We start from the raw sequence: 13,957 nt of genomic DNA, 5'->3' as shown, positions 1-13,957 counted from the left end.
AGTTACAAGTCTAGCGGGCTAAGCATTATTTGTTACATCAGTAACAGTGATCGAAGGGTTTAAAGAGTCACTTTGGTGAAATGATATAAGGACACTGAGATCAGATGTCTTTTTTTATTCACAAGAACGCAGGAACCACTGCTTGTCTCTACTGATCTACATACCAACAAGTTCAGTGAACAAAGTTACAAGTCATGAATAAAAGATCAAAACGTTATTTCATGGTGATACAGCAGGAACTGCAACAAGGAAATTATAATAATGATAACAACAGATAATTAAATGATTATTAATTATCTTGATTGAGTGTTAAGTTTACATTTTAATAATGTAATGACTTATTTAATGAATTGTGTATTAAACAATTATCATTGTCCATTTTCACCTTTCATATTTAATCTTCCAAACTGTCCAATATTCATGTCAAATATTTTCAATAGGATCATTTTGTCATTATTTTCTGCATGTGCGCAGTTAACAACAATCATCCACTGTTACCAATTCTGCTGTGAATCATAGGAAAGTAAAGGCTGAGATTTAGTCGTGCTTTTGAAAGTTTGTGTTGAGTGTGAGTGGAGCAATGTCTGACAATATCAGTGGTTGAGATTAAAAACCCTTTGTTTTTCTTTAGGCATTTTTTGTCATTCTTTAATGTGATATATATCCTGTAGCTACATGGAGGAAGACAAAGTTTTGTAATATTTGTCAGGTTATGCTATCATCATCTTGTTTGCTGACCTGGAGGTCCATAATATCATATTTTGTCTCGCATCTAGTTCCAGTCTGGTCAGAAGAACCTTGTTGATTGAGTTAATGTTCATTCTTGTAAGATTGTAATCTTACAGTAACCCAAAAACATCCTGTTTTGATGCATCAAGATGTTAAAGTGAAGGATTCCTTGTTTGTTTGACATTTTAGAGCTTTTGTCTTTTTGTCCAGATCTCCCTCAACATTGTGTGTATACAGAGGAGGAAGTTCTCAATGAAACAGAACCACAGAGGAACCAACTCATCTCTCATGGCTCTCCAGATGCTGAGAACCAGGATCAGGAAGGAAGCGATTCTGAAGACCCAGGAAAAAAGAGAAAGAAAGAACAGAAACAAGAGGAGAAATATGAGAAAACCAAACAGCAGAAAGGCAGAACTGATACTGAAAAAGAAAAGCACAAGAAAGCTCACCAAGGCAAAAATTATATTCTTGTAAAATTTGTGATAAAACTTTTTCTAAAGAGAGATACTTGACGAGACACATGATGACTCACACAGGAGTAAAACCTTTCACATGTTCAACCTGTGGAAAGAGTTACAGTGAAAGAGGAACTTTAACTCAGCACATGAGAATTCACACAAGTGAGAAGCCTTTCTCCTGTGGGACCTGTGGGAAAAGTCTCTCTAATAAAAGTCATTTAAATGTTCACATGCGAATTCACACAGGTGAGAAGCCTTTCTCTTGTGGGACCTGTGGAAAGAGTTACAGTCAAAGAGGAACTTTAATACAGCACATGCGAATTCATACAGGTGAAAGGCCTTTCTTTTGTGGGACCTGTGGGAAGAGTTTCTCTCTAAAAAGTCGTTTGCATGATCACATGAGGATTCATACGGGTGAGAAGCCTTTCTCTTGTGGGACCTGTGGAAAAAGCTTCAGGTTGAAATCACTATTATGTTTTCACATGAGGATTCATACGGGTGAGAAACCTTTCTCATGTGGGACCTGTGGAAAAAGCTTCAGGATGAAAAAATTCTTACTTCAACACATAAAGATTCATATGGTTGCGAAACAGTGACGTGTGGTGAAGTTCATAGCTGGTGAGCCACTGACTTACGATGTGTAAATTTAGACACCACGCATGTCATTGTTTACGTACATAAATTTAGCACGTGCATACAACACTGGAGGGCAAAATGTCCATTCTTTTACATGTCATCCATAGCCATGTTAACTCAGTGAAACTTTGACATGTACTATGATCCACAGCAATGGGAAAAACCTAATCCACTTTCTCGCTCTGTATCGGCCAAGCTACACGCAGACTCGATGCCATAGCATTTGACAACAATGCCACTTCATGTTTTATAATTTAACACCAAAAAAAAACATTGAAGGATTTTGCTCATAGAACAGCACATTCAGTTTGTTGCAATAGTTTGTTTTAGGCTTAATGTTTTATAAATAAATGATTACTGTGGTAGATTTGCTCCCGCTTCTACTTTACTGAATTCTTTAGACATGCAAACTGCAGCCCACAAAACGCATATTTCATTAACTAATTTTAAAACCAGGCATTAATCAATGTTTTACCTCAGTCCTGACTGAATGAAAATCATTATAATCTGTTTGTGTCAGGTTAATGATGAACAGCTGAAAAGTTACCGGGTTTATCAACTGCCGCTCCAACTCTTTTCCTGGTCATTTCTATGGATATTCTTTGCATGAAATGTTGAATAAATATTAATATTGTTTCCATATATCATCCCCGATGTCCGCTGTACTATGGGTTGCACTATGTCAGCTTCTAAATGGCCGGTTCGCTTCAGGCAGTCTGAGTCGATCCCACCGCAGCGGGTCAGAACCAGATATCCTGATATAAAGAAACGATACCGGACTGTCACCACAACGCAGCTCAAAGCCCTGGTACCACCTGCTCACTGTTCGCTCTGCTTCACCTTAACGTTACTACCAGGCGGTTTGAACTGCTGCTGGAGGTGAGCGGCTGTGAATAGAAGTTGCTGGAAGATTCGGCCCAAAGCATTTGGAGTTTACAAAACATCAAATTCTGTAAATAATAATTTGGACCACAGCAAAAGCTGATCATGCCACAATTAAATAAATCAAAATGTCCCAAAAGCATCGGTGGACTGGGAAAGAGGCTACTGGGGGATTCCAGGTAGATTCCAGCAGAGATGAAACGGCTCTTCATGCAGGGCCGCCCCAAGGTAGCATGGGGCCTTAGAATCATGATTTGGCCCCCTGGTCCTCCTGCTAAGCACCTCAGCATCACTAACATTGTTTAAATATAGATTTAGTGAAGTCTAGTGATAGGGGGCCCAGGTTAAACGGTTGAGTTTAAAATGAATCACTGATTATTGGTTATTTGCTGTGATGTATTTGTGAACAAACCCAGTTCAAACATAAAGATTACACCATATTGTAGCCATGGTGACATGACATAAACTATCAAGATGATTCTTTAAACTTTCACAAAGTAAACTTCCTAGTTAAATCCTAAATGTGCTGTTTATTTTCCCCTGCACAATGCATTAAATAAAATTTAATTTTATTGTCATTGTCCATAAATGACTGTTGCAGGTTTAGATCTATGGTCTGTATTACAATTCAACTATTTCTAGGGCCCCTGGATGTCTGGAGGCCCCTGAATGGCCCCTACTAGCAGCTACTGAGTTTTCTTTACCTTGATATCTCAGCCTTATAATTCTAGATCTCAGATGTGCAAACATTAAAATGACATAGAGCTTTATTATCTTTGAAGCAGTCTGCAGATAAATTGTTATGACAGATATTATTAGGGTTTATTTAGTAAAATAGCAGGAAATGTTCTTATTTCATAACTTTATAACCAGCAAACTTCTCTCTGGTGTGTTTACAGCTACAGTCTCAGATCAACACAATCCTTCAGCTTCAGCAGAAACAGCAACTTTATATCAGGGAAACAGACTAAATCTGCTTTGCATTGTCCCCACATGATGACAATGATCCAGTCTGATCTGATTAAATATTTGATTCTTGATTAATATGGGTTATTGCTATGTTGCTGTACGGTGTTTTAAGATCTTGTCAGATTTTGATTTGGAGCTAACACCAGAGAGATTTTCCCACATATTTGTTTCACAAAATGTTTCTACATGCTCTGCATAACCAAAGATATTTTCTCACTCATCCAAATGTTCAGAATCAGGTGATCCAATCCCTTTCATGGGACAAACCAGAACCAGGTTAATGTGACACATGTTGTGAAATAGATGTTAAAGATGTTTAAGGTTTGCAGCAGGAAACCAGGTTCATAACAGTATATTGATATTTCATACAGCTGCAAAATGACTTGTTTCTTAGCAGTGAGGAGCTTCAGTTAAACACTTTTTGTTCTTTTGGGAGGCGTCACAGTGTTTCCTCTGTTATTTTTATTTCTAACATTTTCTTTGTATATTTTTAAATGAGTGATTAATAATATCTCATTCCTCAGGTAGATATGAGCAAATTAATTACTTTAATTGTCTTTGTGGCTTTAATTAAAGTTATCTGTCTTCTTACATCTCGGCTCTTCAGTGACGTTTCATGATTTCACTTCTTTCAATGGAAACAGGAACCTTTATTCACAAGACAGACAGTTATTCTCTATCTTTTCAAGTCAAAACAACATTTCACTGTTTCTATGAAATGTATTCATTTGCAGTTTAACTTTAAAACTGAATCACAACCTTCAAAACTACAACCTTGAAATGTTTGTAAAACTTTAGACTTGTTTTACAAATTAAAACGATCATACTCAAAAATGTCATATGTACCAATATGGTCCTTTTATAAGATTAAATACCTTTTGATAACTGACTCCAAGCTCGCATTTCTTAAACAATTTTTTTCCATTAGTCAGGATGAAGTAATATTCTAAAAATAAATGCTGTTCTTCAATTAGCTGAAGAAAATCCTCATAATTAACAGAAATAAAAGGGTTGGAAATATCCATGTGTTTGTGTAATTACTTTAATACTGTGTTTCACTCACTGAAATATATTAACCTTTTATTAATGTAAAATATTTAATGTAACTGTATGTTGAGAGGAGGCTCAAAGCGGAAAATTTAAAGGGGAACTAAAAATCGTTTACAGTTTCTTCAGTACAGCCAAAGTGAAACACACGGAAAGCTACGGAGCACACGAGGTAGCGTTAGCTCCTCTTGGAAGGTAGTTTGAAAACAGGTTTGGTGTTTTAGGTAAATATTTCCGTGTTTTCAGTAAAAATGTCTTCAGTTCAGCCTCAGAGAGAGTTTATCAACGAGCAGGAAACTCCTGGTGAAGAAACATTGACCGAGTTAAAAGAAATTAACATTAAGATCGAAGAAAAGATGGAGGATCAGCGCAGACTGATGGATTTTACCAGGATACCGAAGATCATCTTACACCGGATAGGTACGAAACACCTTCACGTTTTACTGATTAGTCGGGTTAAAGAGAGTTTTAGACATAAATAATCGTTGTGTATGGAAAGCTATTTAAAGAAGACGCTCAAATTGTAAACATTAAACAGAATGATTTGTGTTAAAGACTAGTCATCATGTAATATCTAAATTACAGTTTGTGATCCGTAACAGTATTATTTCTACTCAAAGTACTGTTTAAAGTTCGGTTTAAAATTAGTAGTTGTGTGTAATCATTTTGTTTTGGTTTAGCTTCCCGCTATGTCAAATTAGAATTTATACTTTGTATTAATTGTTTAAATATAAAACTAAATATAATGTTTATTAAATTAAGATTGAGAACATAAAAATTTTGGATTTTTACCATAGAATACCTTTTGCTTTTCAATTACTGACTGATTAATTAAAATGGTTTATGAAACCTTCAAGTCTGAAAACAAACTATTTTTATTTTGACATTGCCTCAAATGAGGCCTGTCTTCAAACCTATGTTTTATAGATGACTTAACCCTGAACAGAAATATTTTACACTAACAGATTATAGAAATATTGTTTTGTGGCTGGCAAAACATGGATGCTTTTTAAAATTATTTATATAAGTTTAAAAACTTTATGTTCCTTTTTTAGTAAGAAACCCAGGAGTTTTCCCAGTGTATACAAGTCTGGCGGGCAACCAGGCTAAGCATTATTTGTTCATTATTTGTAGTTTTTTATACAACAGTAACAGTGATGGCAAAGACTGGTTAAAGAGTCTCTTTGGTGAAACTACAACGACCTGCCACATCCTAATAAAGACAACTTCACAGTAAAGCTGTGACGTTTGCCACAGCTTTAGTGGCACAGCCTGCTACGGAACCCCTCAGCGGTCATGGGAAAAATGCTTTTTTGCATTTCCTCACAAAAGTTCTGCATATTATCGCAGTAAGTTTTGCGTTTCCCCGCAATAAGCAAACAGGCCCTGGTCTAAACATTACTGTCAGGTTGATTGGATGGATGAATGGATGGATTTTTGTATAAATTTTCTTCAGGTTAACTTGGAAAGTGAGCTAATATAGTTACAGGTTAATTTTCTAAACTACAAAAAGTAACTATCAGAGAAGCTAATAAATGAAAAATTGGACTCATTGATATCCAATAATACTGGTGTTATGCCAGATTTGCTAGCATTTTATTTTATAAATATTTTATCCGATTACTCGATTAATTGTAAGAATAATCAATAGATTACTCAATTACTAATATGTTTTACAACAACCCTAATTGTATTTTTTGATTAGGTGTTTTTTAAACAAGTTAAATATCGTTTCACTGACCCCGTCTTTCCACAACAAATAATTACCCAGTAATATTTTTACTTTTCTTGTCTACTTAGTTTTAGGGCTGGGCGATATGAGGAAAATCTAATATCTCAATATACTTTTGCTATATCACAATCAAATCAAATTTTATTTGTATAGCACATTTCAGCAGCAAGGCATTTCAAAGTGCTTCACATAATTAAAATAAAAACATCATGTGACATTGAATAAACAGTGAGAGAGGGAAAAAGATTTTAAGGAAACATTAAAACGGAAACAGTGAGAAAGAGAAATAAAAAGAAATTAAAAAGTAAAGATAAAAACATTAAAGAGATTAAAAAAAAAACATCAAGAACATCAAAGACATCAAAACCCACACTCTAACCCTAATTTAGCCATAAGCAACTCTAAACAGGTGGGTTTTAAGTTGAGATTTAAAGGCACCCAGTGTTTCAGCTGTTTTACAGTTTTCTGGAAGTTTGTTCCAAATCCGTGGTGCATAGAAACTGAATGCTGCTTCTCGTCGTTTGGTTCTGGGGATGTAAAGCAGACCAGAACCAGGAGATCTGAGGGGTCTAGACGGTTGGTACAGCAATAACAGATCTTTAAGGTATTGTGGTGCTAAACCGTTCAGTGATTTATAAACTAACAGTATTTTAAAGTCTATTCTCTGAGCTACAGGGAGCCAGTGTAGGGACTTTAAAACTGGTGTTATAATTATATCGATGCACGATATATTTTGCAATATTCTTGAATGAGCTTCAAATGTTATGTTAAACTATAGAACTATTTCTGGATTATCGACAAATTTGTGACGGACTTATCTGAACTAGCAAACACTCAGACTGTTGGTGTGGACAGAGACGCAAGTTGGATGAAAGTCTTGCTGAGACTCACAGCTCTGCTGAGGACTCTAAAACTCATTAACGGGATGGAGTCGATCTTGGAGAAGTTACTAGTTTTGGTTCTGTGGAACGACCCAACTAATTTGGATAATTGGGAACTGTGATGTATCGGAGAAACTTTAGGGAAGATTGAAATTCATAATCTATCCGATCTAAGACATTCTGTATCTGAATTGGCTTCCCCCGTGTGGCCTTGGAAGGGCTGCATATTTCCAATCTCCTTGAAGATATGTAAACATAAAGCTGCTTCCCTCCTCACCCCCTCCTGTATCCATGGAGCTGGGGAGCTGAACGCTACCAAGGACATTCCTGGATAACATCTTATTAGACTTCTGCCGGGAGGCTGAGCAACGTGGTTTCATGGCCCTTTGACGTCACCGCCTTCACTCATGTCTTTGTTTTGTCTGAATGTTGCCATTTGCCCTAATGTGTCTGTAACAGGGCGGCCGTTTGCGGTTGGATTTTACGGTGCAGAAGATTATGAGAGGTAGAGTCAGGTGGAAACAGCAGTTGGTTTATTCTCCTCACAGCATCAACACACACTCAATAACAATCATCCCTCACAGGTGAAACTACAGGCTTAAATAGTCTCAGCTGTGTTGGACCCAACTACCTCCAATTCACAGGGAGATCTCACTTAAATCTCCACCTATTTAAATAAAATACACTTTATTAAATATAAACATTTAAATTTACTTTTTATAAATATTTTATATTTTATCTTACACCAAATGAAACACCACAAAAAACCCATAAACAATTATCTCCCACACACTTTTCAATGGCCTCTCCCGGAACCTATAAATGGTGTCTGGACCCCCGGGGTTGTATTTGTCCAAACACCCTGGAGAGGACACAGAAAAGACAGGTGAGTCACTCAATATCAGCACACCTAACAGATTATGCACAAACATTTGCTCAGTTTTACCCACCAGTAGCTCATTGCTCTGAGTAACAATTATCCTCCCTCCACAGGCAACCACCTCACTTTCCAATGAGGAGCAGCTGTGCAGAGCCCAGAACAAAAGGCTACATGCTAATTACTAAAATATTCAATAAATACAATTAAAACTTCTCATGTGCAAATTATTATTTATGTGCAAATCTCTGCTTAAAGTGCAGTGCTAAATAAAGTGCTTGTTAATAAAGTGCAAAAAGTGCTTTTAAAGTGCTATACAGTGACTTAAATAAAAATAGACCCAGTAATGAAGCTCTCATCATTACAGTGTCCTTTCCTCTTTTTTGTTTTATTTTGTTAGAATTGGAATAACAGTGAACTCGAATCCTTAACTTCAACAGTCACTACTTAGTTATTTTTATACGTCTTTTAGCTTATTTTGTTAGAAACTGTGGAGTAATGCCTATTTACATCAATATTATACAGCCCAGAAATGGAATCGGAATTAGAATAACTACGAACTTAGAATCCAGAAATACTTGACAGGTACAGTCACAACTTAGTTACTTTTACACAACTGCTTTCTAGAAACTGTGAATTACTCACTTTTACCCAGAAAAGGAATTAGATTAGTCACTCTTTAGCTTATTTTATCAAAAACTGTAGAATACTCAGTATTTAGATGCAGAGACCAGAAGCCCAGAGGAAACTTCTGGATCAAGATTATTAGACTATTTTTCAGACTCCTGTTGTCTCAACCCAGAAATGGAATTAGACGAGAGGAAACTTAGCAACCCTGAACAGGAGCTCCTAGTTTACATACTTTAGATCAATATTAGATTCACTTTCTTCTTTTGCTCTTTCCTTTGGTTTGTTTATTTTGTTTGTATTTCCTTTTAATTCATGTAAAGCACTTCAAATTGCCTTGTTGTTGAAAATGTGCTATATAAATAAAATTACCTTTTACCTTATTAATAATCGCAAAATACACATCAAGTATAAAAGCATGAAACTGTAACGAACTGAATGTTCTGTTCTATGTGGGGTATTGTTTGAGTGTTTTTGGTTCTGAATCCAGATACATAAAGTTGGGTTGTTGTCAGTTGTTATGGCAATGAGTCTGCGTGTATTGTAAAACTGACAGAGAGCGAGAAAATAAAGGAATGAGCGGTTTTGAAGTATTTTTTCCATTGCATTGCTAAATGAATCATAGCTATGTCTCCAGGTTTAATTTTAACGGACCAGTTCTACCATTCACGGCTCACCTCAAACTTCCGCTGTCGCCATGTTGTTTGTATTTCTCCGGCCGCGTGATTGATAGAAAATGTCCTGGTTGGGAGGGGAGAGCCTGGGCTTTTGAACTGAGCCTGACTGAACATAACAGAGTCTTTCTCAATGTTCTGCTTGGTGTCGATATGCAGAATTAATTGGAATGCAAAGCGCCGACAGGTTTGCAATTGCAACATATGCCAGAGCGCTGTTGAGGCGCATGGGCCATTCGAGGTTCTTACAACTTTAACTGTTGTTGCTGCAGTAATAAAGAACAGATGTTAATGCAAATGAGGATCGGAAAGAAGACATGAAACCAAAACCAGCAACAGGGTTTAAAATACTTATTTTCTTTTTAATGTTCATTAGAAAACAAGTTGTTCTATGCATTAAATGTTTTCAGCATATGATTGTGTAAGACTAATAATATACTAACGGCATATAACAGGATTAAATCAAGCTGCTGTTTGATCTGTTTTTGTCCTGGAGCCACGAGGTTTAATTATCACCATCTTGCTTTCTCTGCTGGAGATCCATAGTGGTTAAGTTAATTTTTATACTTATGAATTTGTAATTTTAGTCTTTGGATCACTTGAAAAGGCTCTAAGTGATTAAAGTGAAGGAATCATTCTCTTGCTCACATTTAAAAGCTTTTGTTTTGTCTCTTTGTCCAGATCTCCCACAGTGCTGGGTGTGTAAAGAGGAGGAGGTTCTGAATGAGTTCAGCTACCAGGACAGGAAGTCCAGTTCATATAAAGAAGAACCAGAACATCAAGAGTTCAAAGAGGAAGAGAAGCCACTCTGCATCAGTCAGGATGAAGAGCAGCTTGTGGTGAAACAGGAGACTGATGACATTTTGGTGAATCCTCCTAATGTGCAAAGAATCCACAATGAAACAGAACCACAGAGGAACCAACTCATCTCTCCTGGTTCTGCTGAGGATGAGAACCAGGATCAGGAAGGAAGCAAATCTGAAGACCCAGGAAAAAAGAGAGGCGAAGAACAGAAACAAAAGGAGAATTACAAGAAAACCAAACAGCAGAAAGGCAGAACTGACACTGAAAAACAAAAAAAGCACAAGAAAGCTCACCCAGGGCAAAAATCATATTCTTGTAAAATTTGTGATAAAATCTTTTCTCAAAACGGTAACATGACGAGACACATGAGAACACACACAGGAGTAAAACCTTTTACATGTTCAACCTGTGGAAAAAGTTACAGAGAAAAGGCTGGTTTAATTTTTCACATGAGAATTCACACAGATGAGAAACCTTTTTCCTGTGGGACCTGTGGAAAACGTTTCTTCCATAAAAGTACGTTAAATATTCACATGAGAATTCACACAGGTGAGAAACCTTTCTCTTGTGGAAACTGTGGAAAGAGATACAGTGAAAGAAAGGCTTTAAATCGTCACATGAAAATTCATATGGCCCAGAAGCCTTTCTCTTGTGGGACCTGTGGAAAAAGTTTCTCTCGAAAAGACACTTTAAATAGTCATATGAAAGTTCACACAGGTGAGAAGCCTTTTTCCTGTGGAAAGAGTTACAGTGAAAGAAAGACTTTAATTCATCACATGAGAATTCACACAGGTGAGAAGCCTTTTTCATGTGGGTCCTGTGGAAAGAGTTACAGTGAAAGAAGCGCTTTAAATCGTCACATGAAAATTCACACAGGTGAGAAGCCTTTCTCTTGTGGGACCTGCGGAAAAAGTTTCTCTCGAAAAGAACATTTAAATGGTCATATAAAAGTTCATACAGGTGAGAAGCCTTTTTCCTGTGGGACCTGTGGAAAGAGTTATAGTGAAAGAAAGACTTTAATTCATCACATGAGAATTCACACAGGTGAGAAGCCTTTCTCATGTGTCAGCTGTGGAAAAAGTTTCAGGCAGAAATCACATCTACTTAATCACATGATTATTCATACAGGTGAGAGGCCTTTTTCATGTGGGACTTGTGGAAAGAGATGCACTCAAAGATGGACTTTCACTCATCACATGAGAATTCACACAGGTGAGAGGCCTTTTTCATGTGGGACCTGTGGAAAAACTTTTGCTATAAAACAAACTTTAAAGAAGCATATGATGATTCACACAGGCAAGAAGCCTTTCTTATGTGGAACTTGTGGAAAAGGTTTCAGGGTCAAAACTCATTTACTTTGTCACATGACGACACATACAGGTGAGAAGCCTTTCTCATGTGGAACTTGTGGAAAAGGTTTCAGGATCAAAACTCATTTACTTTGTCACATGACGACCCATACAGGTGAGAAGACTTTCTCTTGTGGGACTTGTGGAAAAAGTTTCTCTCGAAAAAATGCTTTAAATTGTCATATGAAAATCCACACGGGTGAGAAGCCTTTCCTGTGTGAGAATTGTGGAAAAAGTTTCAGGAGGAAATCACAACTACTTGATCACATCAGGGTTCACACGGGTGAGAACCCTTTCTCTTGTGGGACTTGTGGAAAAAGTTTCTCTCGAAAAGATGCTTTAAATAGTCATATGAAAATCCACACGGATGAGAAGCCTTTCCCGTGTGAGAATTGTGGAAAAAGTTTCAGGAGGAAATCACAACTACTTGATCACATGAGGATTCATACCGGTGAGAAACCGTTCTCATGTGGGACCTGTGGAAAGATTTATAGGAATAGAAGTAGTTTAACTCATCACATGAAGACTCACTTAGATGAGAAGCCTTAGGCCCAAAACACCTTGGAACCATTTTAGCATCCGATCCAATAGAAAATCTCGTCGAATGATGTACAGAGCAACTAGACCACCTTAATATCAACAGGGCCTTAAAGGCTGCTATGATTCCCTGTGATTGCTTTCTCTTTAGCTCTCAGCGAAAGCAGATCATTTTCTCTTTGCTCCCTTATCTATTCCTCCCCAACTTCACTTGCTCCGTTTCTGTGCTGGCTTTTTAGGAGTCTCTCTTTGCACATCCTCTGAATCTACAACTAATGGATCTGGTTAACTGGTCTCTCAATAATGCAGTTAATCAAACTTTCTCAACAAAAAGACTGCACAGGAGAGCCCATTCATCCTTCAGGGACACACCTGACGGGATACATCCTGGATTTATTCAGATTCATGATGACAGGATTTCAGCTTATGGATTCCTGGAATATTGACAAGTTTGTGATGGACTTGGGCCAACTAGCAAACACTGTAGGGCAGTTGTAAACAAATATTTTAGTAATCGAGTAATCTATTGATTGTTTTTATGATTGGATTAAAAAGATTGGTATTAGAGATTTTTGTGTTATCATTTTCAGTCTAATGCTAATCAATAATTAATCAACATTCAGTCTACTGTTAATCGGTAATGGCGTACGGTGCTTAAACTTTTTGATTGCTGTGTCGAATATCTGTGTTCCTGAGAACTGATTGTTCCCTCCAGATTCTGCTCTCAAGGGAAAGAGCCTGATGACCTGTGTGTTAGATTGAGCTGCCATCTGTCTTGTTTATCTTTTCCGACTATTGTTTTCCCAAATAAAAGGCTCTAGAGAGAGAAGTCAGAACACTCTGTGAACAACTCAGGAGAGCACAGCCTCTCAGGGTGGTGTCTGCAAAATCATTGGCCCAGCGTGCTGTACTTTTGCTCCGGACGAAACAGGAACCGGTGGAACTATTTCTGATGCTCTACATGAACTGGAGGAGCTTAAAAATTACGTGGAAAGTGGAACGCAGGGATCATCTTCCTTTGATCTTCTTTCTTGGCTCACTTCTGGACCATGGTGGAGTTTACTGCTGAAGATTGTATCACCACTTCTGACTGTGTTGATTCTTTTTTTGCCTGTTTACAGGTTGCATTATTCCATGCCTTCGAAGTCTGATGCTAAAGACATTTAACACTGCTGTGGTCAACTATCAGCTGGTGAAAATAACCTATGACACAAATGAAGACAACTTGTTTGAAATTTGTGGTGATGAAGTTCTGTAATCAATAAACAGATGAATTCATTTGCTGAATGATTCCTACACCGAAAATGTGAAAACGAATGGTGTTGGTGATGAGAAAACTGCATTTGATTTTTTGCTGTTTCTTTTATTTTTTCATTTATTTTGTTATATTCATTTATTCATTGTGTAATTTTATGTTTAGATTAGGAAAAAAAAAAGGGAATCTTGCATTTATTAGATCTTTTCTATGCTTAGCTTTGAATAAGTTTACACGCATGGTAAAATGATAAAAAGGGGGGAATGTTAGAGATTTTTGTATTTTTGTGTTATCATTTTCAGTCTAATGCTAATCAATAATTAATCAACATTCAGTCTAATATTAATCGGTAATGACATACGGTGCTTAAACCTTTTGATTGCTGTGTTGAATATCTGTGTTCCCGAGAACTGATTGTTCCCTCCAGATTCTGCTCTCAAGGGAAAGAGCCTGATGACCTGTGTGTTAGATTGAGCTGCCATCTGTCTTGTTTATCTTTT

General features: G+C 37.0%; 2 protein-coding genes and 3 long non-coding RNA genes across 15 annotated transcripts in view; 3 read left to right on the top strand and 2 right to left on the bottom strand.

Moving 5' to 3' along the window:
- Window positions 1-1,486, bottom strand: part of LOC107838637 (uncharacterized) — a 17,673-nt gene extending 16,187 nt beyond the window's left edge. For both annotated transcript variants that reach the window (XR_001664711.1, XR_001664712.1), the window contains exons 1-2: window positions 1,459-1,486; window positions 1,291-1,374 (exon numbers count right to left, since the gene is read on the bottom strand). This is a non-coding gene — a long non-coding RNA (uncharacterized LOC107838637). The remainder of the gene's footprint in view (window positions 1-1,290; window positions 1,375-1,458) is intronic.
- LOC103151668 (oocyte zinc finger protein XlCOF6-like) overlaps window positions 1-13,180 on the top strand; it is a 52,258-nt gene extending 39,078 nt beyond the window's left edge. For 9 of the 10 annotated variants that reach the window (XM_016681640.1, XM_016681639.1, XM_016681637.1 and 6 more), the window contains 2 exons: window positions 10,194-11,033; window positions 11,109-13,180. In XM_016681640.1, the coding sequence (XP_016537126.1) occupies window positions 10,194-11,033; window positions 11,109-12,214 (1,946 nt within the window). In that variant the 3' untranslated portion in view covers window positions 12,215-13,180. The remainder of the gene's footprint in view (window positions 1-10,193; window positions 11,034-11,108) is intronic. The other variant, XM_007571847.2, reaches the window with a different exon arrangement.
- LOC103151691 (gastrula zinc finger protein XlCGF42.1-like) overlaps window positions 4,830-13,957 on the top strand; it is a 37,098-nt gene continuing 27,970 nt past the window's right edge. Inside the window, exon 1 of the mRNA XM_016681672.1 lies at window positions 4,830-5,141. Coding sequence (XP_016537158.1) covers window positions 4,973-5,141 — 169 coding nt within the window. The 5' untranslated portion in view covers window positions 4,830-4,972. The remainder of the gene's footprint in view (window positions 5,142-13,957) is intronic.
- LOC107838642 (uncharacterized) lies at window positions 8,147-8,546 on the top strand. Its single transcript, XR_001664718.1, has 2 exons — window positions 8,147-8,220; window positions 8,328-8,546. It is a non-coding gene; the product is annotated as an uncharacterized LOC107838642 (long non-coding RNA).
- LOC107838639 (uncharacterized) overlaps window positions 12,441-13,957 on the bottom strand; it is a 3,283-nt gene continuing 1,766 nt past the window's right edge. The window contains exon 2 of the long non-coding RNA XR_001664715.1: window positions 12,441-13,878. This is a non-coding gene — a long non-coding RNA (uncharacterized LOC107838639). The remainder of the gene's footprint in view (window positions 13,879-13,957) is intronic.

Source organism: Poecilia formosa, unplaced genomic scaffold, assembly GCF_000485575.1.
Source record: "Poecilia formosa unplaced genomic scaffold, Poecilia_formosa-5.1.2 Scaffold288, whole genome shotgun sequence".
Taxonomy (NCBI): Eukaryota; Metazoa; Chordata; class Actinopteri; order Cyprinodontiformes; family Poeciliidae; genus Poecilia; species Poecilia formosa.
The sequence above is the reverse complement of the archived record's forward strand: the minus strand, read 5'-3'. Positions and strand labels throughout refer to the sequence as shown.